Raw genomic sequence first — 15,136 nt, forward strand, 5'->3', positions numbered from 1 at the left:
GATAGTTCTTCGGCACACACACACGTGTACCTGCATCCTGTTTTTAGGCAAGCAGGCGTTGGATAGATTTGCAACCCTCCAAAGTACTGATTTATGGGCACTGATAACATGCAATTCCATTTTAAATTGTGGAATGCCTTTCACAATACAGATTTATTGTAAAAAATGTGTATGGCAAATATTTTTCCCTGTATAGAGGCCATTGCATATACTTGATACTATGTTTTCCATGAGTCTGTGTTGAAATAAGCATTTACAACTACTGCAAATTATTGTATGGCCTGTGAAGTCACTGATATTATTGGGCTTTTTTAATGAGATACTAAAGGGCTCGCATTCATCCACTGGGTTTATTTATTTTTTAATAGCACAGGCGTCCCCCTCCCTCCTCCAACTCAGCACCATTTCAGTTGTGTTTTACAGCTCCTCTCAGTTTCAAAAGTCTTTCGTCATGCTGCAGTTCAAAAACATCCAAGTCCAGAACACCCATAGCCAAGTGGAACAGATTGAGCACTTGGATCCTGACCCAAAACAATTTGTTCAACTGTATATGGATTGTTGCATGGATTCAAACATAGAAGGCTAGAAAATTTCCAAGAGCCAGCATCAGATTTTCAGATGCCAGTCTTGTACAAGGAGTGGGAAAATGCAAAACATTTAGTTGATAGTTCAGTAGTATAAAATGTAGTGCTAGCAGGCACCTGGGTGTTAACTCTCAAAAGTCTCTAAAACCACACTGCTGTTCCATCCCAATAAGATATAAAATCTCACTTGAGGGAACCACATGTGGCTAAAAACTTAGTATGGACTTGCAATCTGGCTATAGAAAAAATGCTTCTTATTAAAGAGTGTATACAGTGGTACCTCGGGTTAAGTACTTAATTCGTTCCGGAGGTCCGTTCTTAACCTGAAACTGTTCTTAACCTGAAGCACCACTTTAGCTAATGGGGCCTCCCGCTGCACGATTTCTGTTCTCATCCTGAAGCAAGGTTCTTAACCCGAGGTAATATTTCTGGGTCTGTAACCTGAAGTGTATGTAACCTGAGGTACCACTGTATTTCCTACAACCCAATTTAACTTTTGTAGGTAGGCGTAGGCACCTAAAGGAATATTTCCACGTATCAGATATAATCTTAAACAGAGTAATCCCTTCAGTGTTGTTTCGAAATTGTCTTTGATGGAAGAAACGTTTCGTTTGTAATTTAGGATGCTGTTAGACCATATCATAGATGAGCACTTTCCATCAATAGACATGAATGATTCAAACAGATATCTGGTAAGTCTTTTTGCTTCTGTGAACACAGCAACGGCAACAACAAAAGAAGAATATGTAATCTATGATTTATTGACAAATCCAAACTTGCCTTCAAATTAAAAAGGCATTAGAACTTAGTGTATGCTGTCTATTATCTCTGTTTAATATGTATTTAGCAATAACATATAAAGAATGCAAAAGTGACATCATCTCTATCCAGGAGGTTTACAGACATGATGTGGGAAAAGCATGATCAGTTTCATCTTGTTTATTTATTTTTATTACAAACCCCAGTTAGCCCTTTGAAGAATGTGTGTTGGGGGGGGGGAGATTGTTTAACTTCATCTTGGACACTGTTTTCTCAGGGCTCATCCACATTCTCTTTGTCCTGTTCCCGCTACCCTACCCCAATTTGTCCTGTGATTTCTAGACACAGGAAACCTGGCTGACAATTGTTCCAATTCTGTGGTAAACAGCAGGTCTTTTCAAGGAAAGCTGCAGGACAGAAGGAAAACCTATTGGACCTGAGCCTAGAAATTATGGGACACGTGGAAGTGTAAATGACCCCCCCGGTCTCAGCTCCTTCTTCCCCTGTGAAAAGCAAAAACCCTGCTCTTAGTTTTCCTGGCACTGCAGAACTGAAGGGCACCACAGCTCCACGTTGTGTCTAAACCACTCTTGAAAAATATATTTGTACGTTTCCCCATCTTGGGCCCTGCACAATTTTCTTAAAGCAACTTTCATGGTAAAATTGTGTTTGATTTCAGGCCTTCTTCTCTAGAGTAGTGTCTGAGACTGCAGGTCTGATTGCCTTGTGGATGTCGGTAGGCTTTGCTCATGGTGAGATATGTTTTTGGTACTGTGTTGTTGCTTTGTGAGTGAAGGGTATGAAATATTTAGATTCTGTTAAAAAATACAAACAGGGTGTAGTCTCCCCCCCAAAAAAACCCTACATAGTGAGCCTCTTTATAATGAGTCAGATCATTGGTCCAGTACGGTCTACACTGACTACCAGTTGCTCTCCAGGACTTCAACAAAGGTCTCTCCTAGCCTTACCTGGAGAAGTCGGGGATTGACCCTGAGATCTTTTACATGCACAGTCACAGCCTTTTCTTACAAGCTGGCGACTGGCTGGCTCCTCATTCCTGAAGTGTGTGTGTGTACTCATTAGTTGTTTTCAGCCATTTTGGGACACACATCGGGACGGTGTCAAAATGGTCGACTATGTGCATAAACCAGATTTGCGTGGAATAAAACTAAATTAAGAAAAACATTGGACTGGATCCAGCATAAGCTAGTTGTAGATAGGGGTCCATTGAAATTAGTGGGATTTAAGTTCATATTGACTTATCTTTTCACATTTATTTTAATGTGACTTTAAGCTGTTTACAGTTAAGGAAAATACAACATTGTCCTTTTCTAGCAAGGTTGGAAAAAAGTATCTATTGTAAAATGGGATTGTACCTCAAATACAATGTTTGCAAAAAACCATACTGCTCATTCCATGTAGAACTATGTAATAAGAATAATTTATTTTTATATGCCCCTGCATTTGACTGGGTTGCCCCAGCCACTCTGGGCAGTTTAACTGTAATAGTAAACTACTTCTTAACTATGGAATGGAGGAATGAACCTGGTTTCCAGACTGTAATTCCTGGAGAAATCTTTCAGATGGTAACACACATTTCATTTATATTAAATCAGCATTTTCTGGGATATGACATCATGCTGTTTAGATGGCAATGTTGGTCAGATTTGAGACTGTTTTTATTATGGATGCATGCTTTTCTTTTGTGTGCATGTAGTGATGGATAGATAGATGATAGATAGATAGTTTTTGTTTTTTATTTTGTATTCTTTTTATATTGCACATTGTGTTGTAAGCTGCCTTATGTTCCAGTATGGAGGAAAAGCATACCTAAAATAAATAAATGTTGTTTAATTTTTAGGTGTGTGCAATACAGACAATTTCAGCCTGTTAGCCATAACTATAGATTATGGTCCATTTGGTTTTATGGACTCTTATGACCCAGGTATGTATAGCCTAAGTGAATGCAGTATTATTTTGGGGATATAAAGTATTAAATAATGTAAAAATTACAGAATTTGACCGGATCTGTATGCATTCACTTATAATGCATTGTTTCTTTAATTTCTGGGCTTTATACGGATTTGAGCAGTAAAAGGATTTAATAGGATTGGAAGAAGTGGAGGAGAAAGGTCAAGGAGATGGGAGTAAGAACTGCTGTTGTGAAGGATTTCTGTTTTGTTTTTCTGCATTTGAAATAAGAAAATAACTTATTGCCATCTTTAAACTTGTATGCTGACAATGTATCCTTTCCTTTGGCAAATATCAGACCTTGGATAATCCAGTGTAAACTAATATCCTGGTGTTTAGAGACTTCTATGCAAAATATTTTAGTGCCTACAGGACTTTTTGTTAGTTGGCATCAACATGAAATACGAGTTTACTCAAATATGTTAAGGTTGGTTGTTTATTCTGAATACTACTTTCTTTCAGATTTCGTCCCAAACACATCTGATGATGAAAGACGGTATAAAATAGGAAACCAGGCAAACGTCGGACTGTTTAATCTGAACAAGCTGTTACAGGCTCTAGACCCTTTATTGGCTCCCAGACAAAAGCAGCTGTAAGTAATCCTTAAAAGTGTCTTCATGCTTAAAAGAGCTTGTGAGATGAGACATTCTTTAATGACCATATGTGCTAAACAAAAAAGGAGGGCTTTTGGGAAGTGGGGAGCTTGTTTTTTAAACCAAATTATTATTATTATTTAGACCATGCTTGGCTTGCAAAAAAAAAAAAAGGAAAATAAAAGATGGCCTTTATGATGGGTGGTAAACGGTCTCTACATAATCACAGAGGTTTTTTTTATAAACTGGGCCCCAGAATTGCTGCTGTCAGCCAATCTGGGAAGACAAAACAGAAACATCAGAAAGCCAGGCAAATCCAGGAGGCAGTTTTCATGCTAAAGGTTGTTGGCTGTGGGTTTGAGAGCCAAAAGGAAAAGAGGTCTTTAGATCACTAGTATTGTTATACGTTATGTGGCTGAAATGCTGCATTGGTTTTTCTAAGAAGAAAAGCCCAAGTGGCCTCATTGTAATGAGATGTCACTACCTGGTGTGATAAGCAGTCAACATGTTAATACTCCCCTACCCCTTTTAAAAAAAATGATTTTTAATTTCAAGTAACAAAACATGCTCATGCAGTTCCATAAGCGATATGATTCAAACTAATGTAGAAAAGCAGCACCAGGTCTTACATTTACTGACTTACATGTGCCAGATCTTGCAATGTAACAGCTTCACTCATTATATAATAGTAGCAACAACAAATTAAATGTGAAATGTATCTCATGTATTGTTTGGAAAATATGCAAAGACAAAAAAGCGCTATTCAGTTGCAAAGTAATGTGTTTCCCTTCAGAATAACAATATAACATTTCTGATTTCTTTAAAAGAATTACAAAACAGAATTATAATCTATGGGTTTTTTACAAGTCTAATTATTTTGCTGCAACATTTCACATTTTCTCTTAATAGGGCTTCTCAGATACTTGGGGAATACCCAGAACAGTATTATAAACGGTATGTAATTGTTGGAACCCATCATTTAAAAAGATGTCAGCATCTTAATTTTCAAAGAGTCTCTAGTTTTGTAATATTAATGCATTTATTTCCTTAACTTGCAGCTTCACAGAACTATTCAAAGCAAAATTAGGTCTCCTAGGCGACAATGAGAACGATAACTATTTGATTGCATTTCTTTTAAAAGTGAGTTTCTTTCCTTGGTTAAATATTTGAGTCGCCCTTTGACAGAAGAACTAAAGCTGAAACTGACAGAAGTCTTTTACTGTTTATTAGCTCATGGAAGATACAAAAGCGGATTTTACAATGACTTTTCGGGAGCTCAGTGAGATTTCAGAAGACCAGCTGAAGAGCATCAGCATTCCTAAGGTATTTGAGGATACATGTGAACGGTCCTTAAACTTGAAAACATCATAATGACATTAAGAGAAAATGCTCATTATTCTTTTAAGATTAAATTGTGGAAGTAGGATTGGTTGGAGACTGAAACTGAAATTATGTACAGGGCTGGGTGAAAATGACTGGTTGGATACTGGGTCCTGCTTGTTTGTTTTGGGAAGAAAAGGATAGCTGAGCTTAGTAAAACAGCTGCATGTTCCACTGTGGACATGTTTCAGTCTCTGTTTCCATGGCAGCACATCATGCAGGAATCTGATAGGTAAGCCAAATGGTGGGGGATGGACGGACCATCATTTGCAATGACAGCTATTACGAAGATTTTGAAGGGTTTGAGAACTTATTTTTGTTAACTCACCTTGATCCCATATTTTGGTAGTGTGTTTCTATTAATAGGTTTAGAATAGATTGGTCCCACAAGGTACTAAGCCTTCACCTTGTCTTGATTCTACTTGCCCAGTGCAAAGCTATTTGTACATTCACCTCCATGCTAGATGGACTCTACAAAGGAATGCACAGTCTCGCCATTAGCAAGAACAGAGTAATCCCTCAGTGTTGAGGAGCTTGAACTGTGGGCTGTTGGGGCACATATTGTCCCAGCACGCGTTTCTGTAGCTCAACAGAGTGTAGAGGTTCATATAAGTCTCTGCAACCTGGGAATGTGCCTAAACCTCACTTCAACACATGGCCTGACATGTTCAACAGAAGGATAAAGAATATTTTGTTTACATGTTCTGTTTGAGGGAAGTCACTATCATTGGTGGTGTGAAAGATGGAGCATTGGATACAATAAAAATACTAGCCCTGAGGATCACTCCCAGATGATAAGTTTTGTGATGCCAGATGTAATATCCTGCATGGTTAAAAGATGACCTGTTCTCAAACAAGGATTTTATATATATTGAGAGAAAAATAAGCATAGCTTATATTGGTTTTTTTGTGGAAAGAATTTGCCAGTGGCAAGTTATGTTCCCTTGCAGATAGTTCTTATTTCCAGAGAGGATCAATGGCCGAAATCCCGCACAGATATTGCAAGAATCATAAATCAATCCATCTTCCTTGCAAGAAGTTTTGCTTCCTCCCAAACCAGCATGTTTGACATTCATATACAGTATCCCAAAACAATTGGGATGCCTTCTTGTATGTCTTGTATGCCTTCATTTGATTTATAGGCAGGTTTCCAAAATATTTAAATTACTTATTCTGGGGAACTATTTTTTGCTACTGTGCGATTTTTGCCTAGTGAAATGATTCCCATAGCTTATAAAACACAGAGAAACCACAGTTCCTGGCTTAAGGAACAGATTTTACCTTAGCTTGGTGCAGTGCTGTTGTAGATTACCAGAAATATTTGTGGAGAGTATATCACTGCTATATGCCACCCAAACTGCTGCATGTTATCCATATATTGGGAAGTGATGTGTGTATTATTATTGATGTTAAGTAATAGTGTGTGATCAATTCTTTCCATGTAGGAATTTTGGGCTCTGCAAGATGTGGCTAAACACAAGCTTTTTTCCAGCTGGGTTGTGTTGTACCTCTTGAGGTTAAAAAGGTAAAGAAATGCAATTCTGGACACTTACAGGTAGAGGGAATTTCAAATTTCACTGGATCCCCCCTTCCCCCTTCCAGATACCTTATCAGGATCAGAACAGTTGTGCCGCTAACTCAGCACTCATCTTTCTATAATGGCTAGATATTAGCATTGAAGAAAAATAATAATCCTAAAATGTGTTTCTCCTCTGTGAAAATAATGCAGTTTTGATTTATTTTAAGTGAATGTGTAAAACTGAAAAATATATGCATCAGATATCTTTATATCAGATGATCATACTCATTATTGACGGGTTGGTCCTTTGATTTCTCCCAACCCTGGTAAAAACACACACAAATTCTAACCCAATTAATGCAAGCAGAAGAAATTCAATTAAGCAAACTTAGTAGTAATATGAGAATGTTGAAGAGCTAGGATGGGAGGTGGGGAAGTGCAAAGAAATAATACCAGTGGGGCCAATCTTCCCCTTGTCCCACTGTGTTCTTGAAGTTCTTGGTTGGGCTTGCAATAACTCCTGTCTGAAATCATGGTAGTTTGTAGCATTGTCAGTGTACTGTGCTAGACTGACCAATGGCCTGACTGTCTATAAGGCAACTTAGGGTTTGGTCTATCCATGCCAGTCATCAAATCCATATAAAAGGATCTGTAAGAAAAGCATCCCTCATGATTCTCCCCTCCCCAACCGCCCAGATTTACAAATTTGAGCATTTTCCTTCCCAACAATTGATACATATTTTTGGAGTTGCCTTTCAGTGGGCAGTGCATGTTCAAGTCTGTGCATTGTGTATTAAGTGTTTTATGTATTACTTTGAGACTTCTGTATGAAAGAGACTGAATATTTAAACCAGTAGATTCCATAGGCATATTCAGTGCTTTTTTCTGGGGGTACACAGGTACCCATACCCCTAAACATTTTGTGAATCTTTGTACTTTTGTCCATTTACTGTATTTATTTTTTCCGATTTGAACTATAAAATGGTGGGTTTCTTGAGCCAAAATGAGAGTACCCCTAAATATTTTTAAAGAAAAAAAGCATCGGGCATATTCCTTGATCATCAGTTTCTGGTCATGAAGAATATAAACTGTTGTGAAACCTGCATAATTCATTTTTCCATACTTTATAATGATGCATTTTTGTGAATACTTTATTAATTTTTTTTTTAAAAAAAAAAATAGCAAGCAGTGTATCAGTTAAATGCAGAATTGTAGACATGGGACAGAGGCTGTGGTTCAGACGTAACAATCTTAGTAAACCATGATTTATTAAGATCAGAGCCTTATCAAGTATCCTAGTTAATAAGTCAAGCTTTAGCCACGGTTTTCCAGTTCAGGTGTAATGCCGAATGTGATTGAAACAAACAATAATGGAAGCACTAAGGCTGCTGAACAAGGGGAAAGACAAAGGAGAAGTGCATGGGCCTGATGCTTATTCTCAGTGTAATAAACCATAGTTTATCCACCTGAGTTCAATATGTTTGAACCAGCCCAGAGCAAGAGGCACAAACTAATCTTCATGACCCTGTTTTGTGTGTACAATATAGGAACCCAGGTGATTCTGATTCCAAGCGAAACAAAAGAATGACGAGTGAGTGAGTCAATAATTTATTGTCTTCTCAACAATTAAGTCGCATGCCCTTCCTGTAGGCCAGATATTTCTTTCAATAATTGTTTACTGATGTGACATTACATTGGGTTTCCAAGCACCTTAAAGTAGACTCTTGTGATTTCCATTCCCTGAGGGCAAACACGCCTCCCCCCCATTCCTGAGTTCCCACACACTTTACACCCATGTAGAATATGCCATGTGTGCAGTAGATATCAGGCTGGGACTTAGTGTGCTAACATATCACATATACCATATACTTGTTTCCCTAGAGCTAACTCTGCTGGGGTGGGACTTGAAAACCAGTAGCCCCTTCCTCTAGGCTCTCTTGAGACAGAAATAATTGCCAGTTTGGGGAAAGTGAGCGATTTTACAAGAAACCTGCCTCTGCGGCACACCAGTGTAGATCTGGCGTGAGGCACCGTTTGCCTTCCAGATTTTGTTGGACTACAACTCCCATGAGCCCCAGCAAGCACGGCTAATAGTCAGGGATGATGACCAGCAACACATGGCGGTCCAAAGACTCCCCACACAATCTTTATCCTGCTGTGTTCACAACCATACTGCCACCAGTTTGGTTTTCTGGGCTTAGTGATTTGGTTATAAAAACTAATCTAGCAGGAGCTTTGCGTGGCATCTTAGAGAGCACTGCTGGATGAGGTACACTGGACTGGATGGATCACTCAGTACATGACTCCTTATAACTTTGTCACTCGAGCTCCTAAGCCCATGGGCTAAGGTGGTAAACATAAGGGTTGGTTGGTTGGTTGGTTGGTTTATTTGAACAGCACTTTGAAGCATTTGGGAAAATAGCTTTGAAAAGGAAAGCCTCATATAGCTATCATTATGCTACATCAACATGTGCCTCTTAATGCTGCTTACTGTATCGGATATAAAAAGAAACAGATTTGTCTTTCATCTCCAAAATTCATTCACCTGCCCTGCTGGCCCTGAAGAATAACAGGACTTAAAACACAGATAGTTGAGCAAGCACCATCAGGTATATATTAATGTTGCATATTAATGACATTAATCTGCCAGGATTGCAGGCTTGTATTGGTTTTTCATTCCATATCAGCTTCAGGATACCTCTAGGATCCTGGAATACCTCCAAGATCAGATTACAGATAGGTAGCTGTGTTGGTCTGCCATAGTCAAAACAAAATAAAAAAATTCCTTCCAGTAGCACCTTAAAGACCAACTAAGTTAGTTCTAGGTATGAGCTTTCGTGTGCATGCACACTTCTTCAGATACACTGAAACAGAAGTCACCAGACCCTTCTATATAGTGAGAAGGTGGGGAGGGGTATTACTCAGAAGGGTGGTGGGAATGGGTAATTGGCAGATAGCTGTGATGAGCCTGTTGACGACTCTTAACGACTGCAATAGGTCTTACAGGAAAAAGCAAGGGGTGAGAAGGTGAAAAATGGCTTTGTCATGTATAATGAGATAAGAATCCAATGTCTTTGTTCAGACCAGGTCTCTCCATGGTTTTAAGTTTGGTAATAAGTTGCAATTCAGCAGCTTCTCTTTCCAGTCTTTTCCAAGATCAGAGGCATTCATCATATCATAGGGAACAATTGCAACAGAGGGTGGTTGCTCCCATGACTGGCTTCTGGGCTTTGCGTAGGCATCTGTCCCAATATTACCAGACACGCACTTGAAGTCTCGATCTGTTTACAAGAATCTCCACTGATCCCACAATTCAGTGTAAACCTCTTCGTAGATGAGCATTTATTGTTCTGGTGGATAGATTTGGTGGTTTCATTTTCAAATGCTGTCTGACTTCTAACCCTAACCAGTTTGAGACAAGTTGGAGAAAAAAAATAAGGCTGTTTCAGAGCCCCTCACCCCATTCAGGAGCTGTAACAAATCTTTGGTTGTGATTATGTTCCTTCCAAACATTTGTTACATACACCGTGAACATTCTCGAGTGCCTTACTTGTTAAGTTTTAATTTAAAGGGATTTGAAAGTGGCCACCTTCGAACTTCTCTTTCTTTGACAAGTTTCTAATGGTGGGAAAACAAAAGGTGCATTCTTTTGCTTGTTAAGAATGGGAAATCGGTGCTACTTTTGAAAAGTAAAGTTATATAAAAATTGTATAACCTAGAAATAAGGATTGAGGATGAAAGAAGCCTATCATAAATTGTCACCTTTTAAATATTTCAAATTCAGGAAAATTTGGGAACACTCTTTTCCTGCACTAGTGCAGCTGTAAGTTGTTGTGTTGTGATAATACAGGCAATTTCACACTTAATTCTAGGCACTCTGAAAGTAGCAGGGTGGTGAAGGAGTTGTAAGCATGAATTTTTCTTCCTGTTTTAATGTCCATTTCTTTCAGATCTTTAATTACTTCCTTATATCGGTCTTAAGAAAAGATGTGGATGTCAGTATAATAAATCTCAAGAGAAAAGCCCCTGCTGATTTTTTATATGTGCAAATAGATTCTTATTTTTGGCTACAGGTATAAATCCTAGGTACGTGCTCAGAAACTGGATGGCCGAGTCAGCTGCGCAAAAGGCAGAAAGGAATGACTTTTCTGAGGTATCTTGCTAACTTGTTTTGACTTTTTATGCTCAAGAGACTAAAAGATACAGTCATCAAGGAATAGAAGCATAAACTCTACAAACCGTTGAGTGAAAAAAACCGCTTAATTGTAACCTGTGTAGAAGAGTGTATATAATCATAGAATTGCACAGTTGGGATACCAGGGTTTGTTCTGTAGTTTTGTCTGTGTATAATGCTTTTTTTAAAAAATAATAATAATATTGTTTTACTTTCAGGTCCACCTCTTGCAGCAGGTTTTGCAACACCCCTTTCAGAGGCAGGCAATGGCTGAGAGAGCTGGTTATGCACAACGCCCCCCCGCTTGGGCTAAAGACATTAAAGTCAGTTGTTCATCTTGATGAAAAGAAACTGAGATCAAGATTAAATGAAGGGGTATAGCCTTCAAGTAACACCAAACGACAATAAAAGGACACATTTAGAATTTTAATCAATCATGCACTCTGCTCCTATTCCTGTTGTGTCATTCAGTGGCTCAATTCTCCTCTTCCTCTTGCAAGATCATCCTGTTTTGGCTATACCCCTGATATGGCCAATTACTGAACAATGTTGCCCAACCACTTCTATGTAAAATTAGCTGCCTTCTGCATTTCCTGGTCAGAAGATCAGTGGCTCCTGCAATTCCTGCAGTCTCCATTTCTCACACTTGGAACTCAAGGATTTAATTTGGTCTGCATTTTAAATGAATTGATCTGATACACCCTTCCCAGGCTAATAAATGGATTAGAACAGCCCCCCCCCATGTGCTGCCAAATCTGTACCACAATTCTCAGCTCAAAAAATAGTACGAAATTGTGTAAAAAAAATGTGTATTACTGGGTAAAAAGCATACAAACATGCCAATTTTCATGCAGTTAAAATCAATAGATTGATACAGAAACAAGGTGGAACATAATTCTGAATCATTTCATGCAGAACTGACAGACAGGAAGCAGGCAAATCCATCCATTCTTATCTGGAATTATTGGAAGCAGAGTTAAGCACTTGCTCCTCTTCCCTCCTGCTTGCCATTTTAATTTCCTCGTAACCAACTCTCTCTGCTCTTGCTGTGCCACAATCATAGGAATTGTTTGTGACTGTCCACGATTCAGCTTTGTACAAGAGGCACCCCAAATTCTGTAGTCTCCAAGGCAGCAGAGTCTGCCTCTTGAGGGTCCCATAAATAACCTTGGCACATGATAAATGGATCTAGAAACCAGGATTCTAATTTTGTTAGAACAACAAAATCTCAACCCATCTGAGAAACACACAGAGTTAAGTTGACAAAGAATAGGGCAGTATGGGCAAATAGTTGAACTGCAGCAAGCACCACTTTTATCATTTCAAGAACAGCTTTTGATCTAAGTACCATCTATAGCCAAGGTTCTTCCTAGTGTCTCTGCAACTGCATTGAAATATTTGGTTTGCAAGCTAGTTCTGCTGGGAAGCCATTTGAGGATTGGCCGCTGACAACTCTCCAAGGGTAGGATTTAGTCTCCATGCTGTCCATTTCTGTTTCCCAATTTTAGGCGTAACTGTTGTGCTCCTGAACTGAATGTTTAGAGAAGGAAAGCACTTGCCATTCCAAAGAATGTTTTGCGTATGCGTGCGCTACATGCTTCAAAACAAACTGTGCTGCTTGTTCATTAACTTTGACACTTTTATGAGGCATTGAAGAGGATTTTATTCAGGAGCTGGCAGTCAAAACAAGCTCTGTCAAAATGAACACTTGGAAGATTAAGGTGAATCATAAATGATGAAAGAGGCGTAAGAACTCATAAATGCCTTAACGTATTCCGATCATCATAAAGTCTTTAGGAGACAAATATTTTTAGGCATCACTTAAAAGACAATTGCTAACTTGGTTGCTGTGGGAAGAAGAACTGAAACTTGCGTATCTTTGGCCTTGCGTTATATTGGATAAATAACCAGAGACAGCCTGCAGATACGACAGCTGAAAGCAGCATTTTGGTTGGGATTTCTCACTTCAAAACAATTGAGGAAACAGGTGTGGCACATTATAGTCAGGACAACCTGTGAATAATAAAGCCTCAAGTGGAAGTGTTCACTGTTATCCAAATGGTTGGTTCTCGCTGTATCTAATAGTACTAGTTCTTTAAAAAGTATGGGGTTGGTGGGTGGAATTGTTGAGACAGCTGCCACTGCAACTGTTGTAGTACTGTTTTCAGTCTCCTTATTTTTGCAAATCAGGTCATGCCTGTCCATACATTTGCCATACATTTACAGGGTAAGAACAGATTGTGCAATCTACATGAACACATGCCCAGGGAAAATCCAATTAAATAGCCTATTAAACCTTCAATTGATTAATATTAGTCAGCCTTTAATTTGCTATAAGGTTCTTTCCTCTTTTTTGCTAGATCCAAATCTCCTTGGGAATCTGCCTCTCCCTTGGGACACTTCCCATGCTTCAAGTTGTGTTCTTCAGCCTCAAACCAGGAACATGGGAAGCCACCATTTTGGAACAAGTTGCAGGGGCGGGTAGGGGGGAAATGCATTGCTTTGGGATACGTTGGGATGCCTTTCTCTAGCACATATTCCTTTGGACCACCAGGAAGAGCTGTGGACAATTTATCTGGGCCACCCTCTCCCTGATCCAACTAAAACCGCACATTAATCTTCATTTAAACTGCTTGTTTCATGATGTCTCACCCCTCTTCTTTTGCAGTGCTTTCATTAAATCGGACATTAAGTCTCCCCCTTGTTCACCTGCATCCCCCCTTGGAGGAAGCCCACTTTGCCTAGGCCCTCCTGCCTGCCCAGTACTTTGTTCCTGTCTTTTAGGAGGAGGTGGAGGTTTCTTTCTGATAGGCGGAGGCATCATGGGGGCAGAGACTGCAGGAGGTGGCGGCGGCAGTTCTGGAGTGCCAGTGCCCACAGCAAAGGCAGGTGGTGGGGCTGGAATGAAATCAGGAGGATCTTCATAGTATTCAGGCGGTGGCGGTGGTGGCGGCAAGTCCTCCAACGCAGTGGGAAGCAGTATTGATTCAGGGGGTGGTGGAAATTCGTCTGGATCTGATGTGGCAATTGTGTTTCTTCTCTCCATATTTTGGGGCAGGTTCAACGAACCAGTAAAAGCAGAAGATCGTCTTTGAGGAGGGGGTGGTGGGTGTAGCCCACCAGGTTTACGGAGGTGTTTCGGTTGTGGCATGGGAGATGGTGGCGCTCGCCTGGTGTCAGTGGTGTTGTCTGGTTTCGTAACCTTTTAAAACAAAGGAAGCATTTCAAAATGAGAGGTGAATAATAAAAGAAAGACTGCAGGTCCAGCAGGAATTATGTCTTCCTTAGTATCAAGGCAGCAGGGAGAATATATAACACTGGGATTTCCATTTGTGTCTATTTAGCAGTAAAAATAGATGCGTTCCAAAACTACAAGGATTGTTTTTTGCAAAACCAGACAATCTGAAGGACTCCCTCCTGTCTATGGCCATTTAAGTTTACTTACAATCTCAGTGCCTCAAATTATATTACCATTTCCTGATACCCATTTGATGTAGGGAGATTTAGCGTAGGTACTAACTGTTATGAATGTGAAGCTACAAGGAGTCTAAACAGAAGGACAACCTCCTGGCAGCCTGATAGAAAATCCAGTCTTTCCTCAAGTGTTCCAGGACTAGGAATCAGTTGCCAATTTTCGTTTCAATGGTATAAACATTTGAAGCGGAACAGAAGCTAAGTAGATTGGCAGCTGAGTCTTACCTGAACGTTTACAGTGTCCACAACAGGGGAGCAGCGGCTGTGTGACACAGACAAGCCTGCCTTTCAACATTTTGCCACGAATCATCACCACCACCTACAGCCTCTGCTGCCTGAGGCAGCTGGGCCACTCTGCCAAATAGTAGGGCTGGCCCTGCATTCTGGCCCTGCATTGACCTGGCATTGCACACAGCTATATTTCCTTGGCTTGCAAACACAGTGCAGTGCTCACATAGTGTGAATGCAGCTACTTTAGCCCTTTACAACTGATATATTGCTTTGCTGAATTAAGCTCAGTGCTTACTGCATTATCTTTAGCTTTTGGGAAACCATTGGGAAATAGGAGCACTAAAAAGGCCTGTACACAGAGTAGTTAATACCTACTGTATCTCCTCCAGAGGCTGGTGACTGGAGCTTAACCTTGAATGCATTTTGCTAAGAACTGGGAGCAAGCTGGCTT

The 15,136-nt window shown here is 39.7% G+C and overlaps 2 protein-coding genes across 10 annotated transcripts in view; one reads left to right on the top strand and one right to left on the bottom strand.

Moving 5' to 3' along the window:
- LOC307199948 (protein adenylyltransferase SelO-like) overlaps nucleotides 1–11,410 on the top strand; it is a 24,813-nt gene extending 13,403 nt beyond the window's left edge. For 7 of the 9 annotated variants that reach the window (XM_079948132.1, XM_079948131.1, XM_079948130.1 and 4 more), the window contains 11 exons: nucleotides 1,207–1,276; nucleotides 2,023–2,095; nucleotides 3,205–3,288; nucleotides 3,777–3,906; nucleotides 4,817–4,861; nucleotides 4,966–5,047; nucleotides 5,138–5,230; nucleotides 6,733–6,812; nucleotides 8,354–8,397; nucleotides 10,880–10,959; nucleotides 11,199–11,410. In XM_079948132.1, the coding sequence (XP_079804258.1) occupies nucleotides 1,207–1,276; nucleotides 2,023–2,095; nucleotides 3,205–3,288; nucleotides 3,777–3,906; nucleotides 4,817–4,861; nucleotides 4,966–5,047; nucleotides 5,138–5,230; nucleotides 6,733–6,812; nucleotides 8,354–8,397; nucleotides 10,880–10,959; nucleotides 11,199–11,321 (904 nt within the window). In that variant the 3' untranslated portion in view covers nucleotides 11,322–11,410. Of the gene's footprint in view, nucleotides 1–1,206; nucleotides 1,277–2,022; nucleotides 2,096–3,204; nucleotides 3,289–3,776; nucleotides 3,907–4,816; nucleotides 4,862–4,965; nucleotides 5,048–5,137; nucleotides 5,231–6,732; nucleotides 6,813–8,353; nucleotides 8,402–10,879; nucleotides 10,960–11,198 lie in introns of all 9 variants that reach the window. The other 2 variants (XR_013832276.1, XM_079948134.1) reach the window with 2 other exon arrangements.
- Nucleotides 11,411–11,779: 369 nt separating this feature from the next.
- The window catches only part of APBB1IP (amyloid beta precursor protein binding family B member 1 interacting protein), a 60,545-nt gene continuing 57,188 nt past the window's right edge, over nucleotides 11,780–15,136 (bottom strand). Inside the window, exon 14 of the mRNA XM_079948126.1 lies at nucleotides 11,780–14,182. Coding sequence (XP_079804252.1) covers nucleotides 13,619–14,182 — 564 coding nt within the window. The 3' untranslated portion in view covers nucleotides 11,780–13,618. The remainder of the gene's footprint in view (nucleotides 14,183–15,136) is intronic.

The sequence above is a fragment of the Podarcis cretensis genome (genome assembly GCF_951804945.1).
Source record: "Podarcis cretensis genome assembly, chromosome: 12".
Classification (NCBI taxonomy): domain Eukaryota; kingdom Metazoa; phylum Chordata; class Lepidosauria; order Squamata; family Lacertidae; genus Podarcis; species Podarcis cretensis.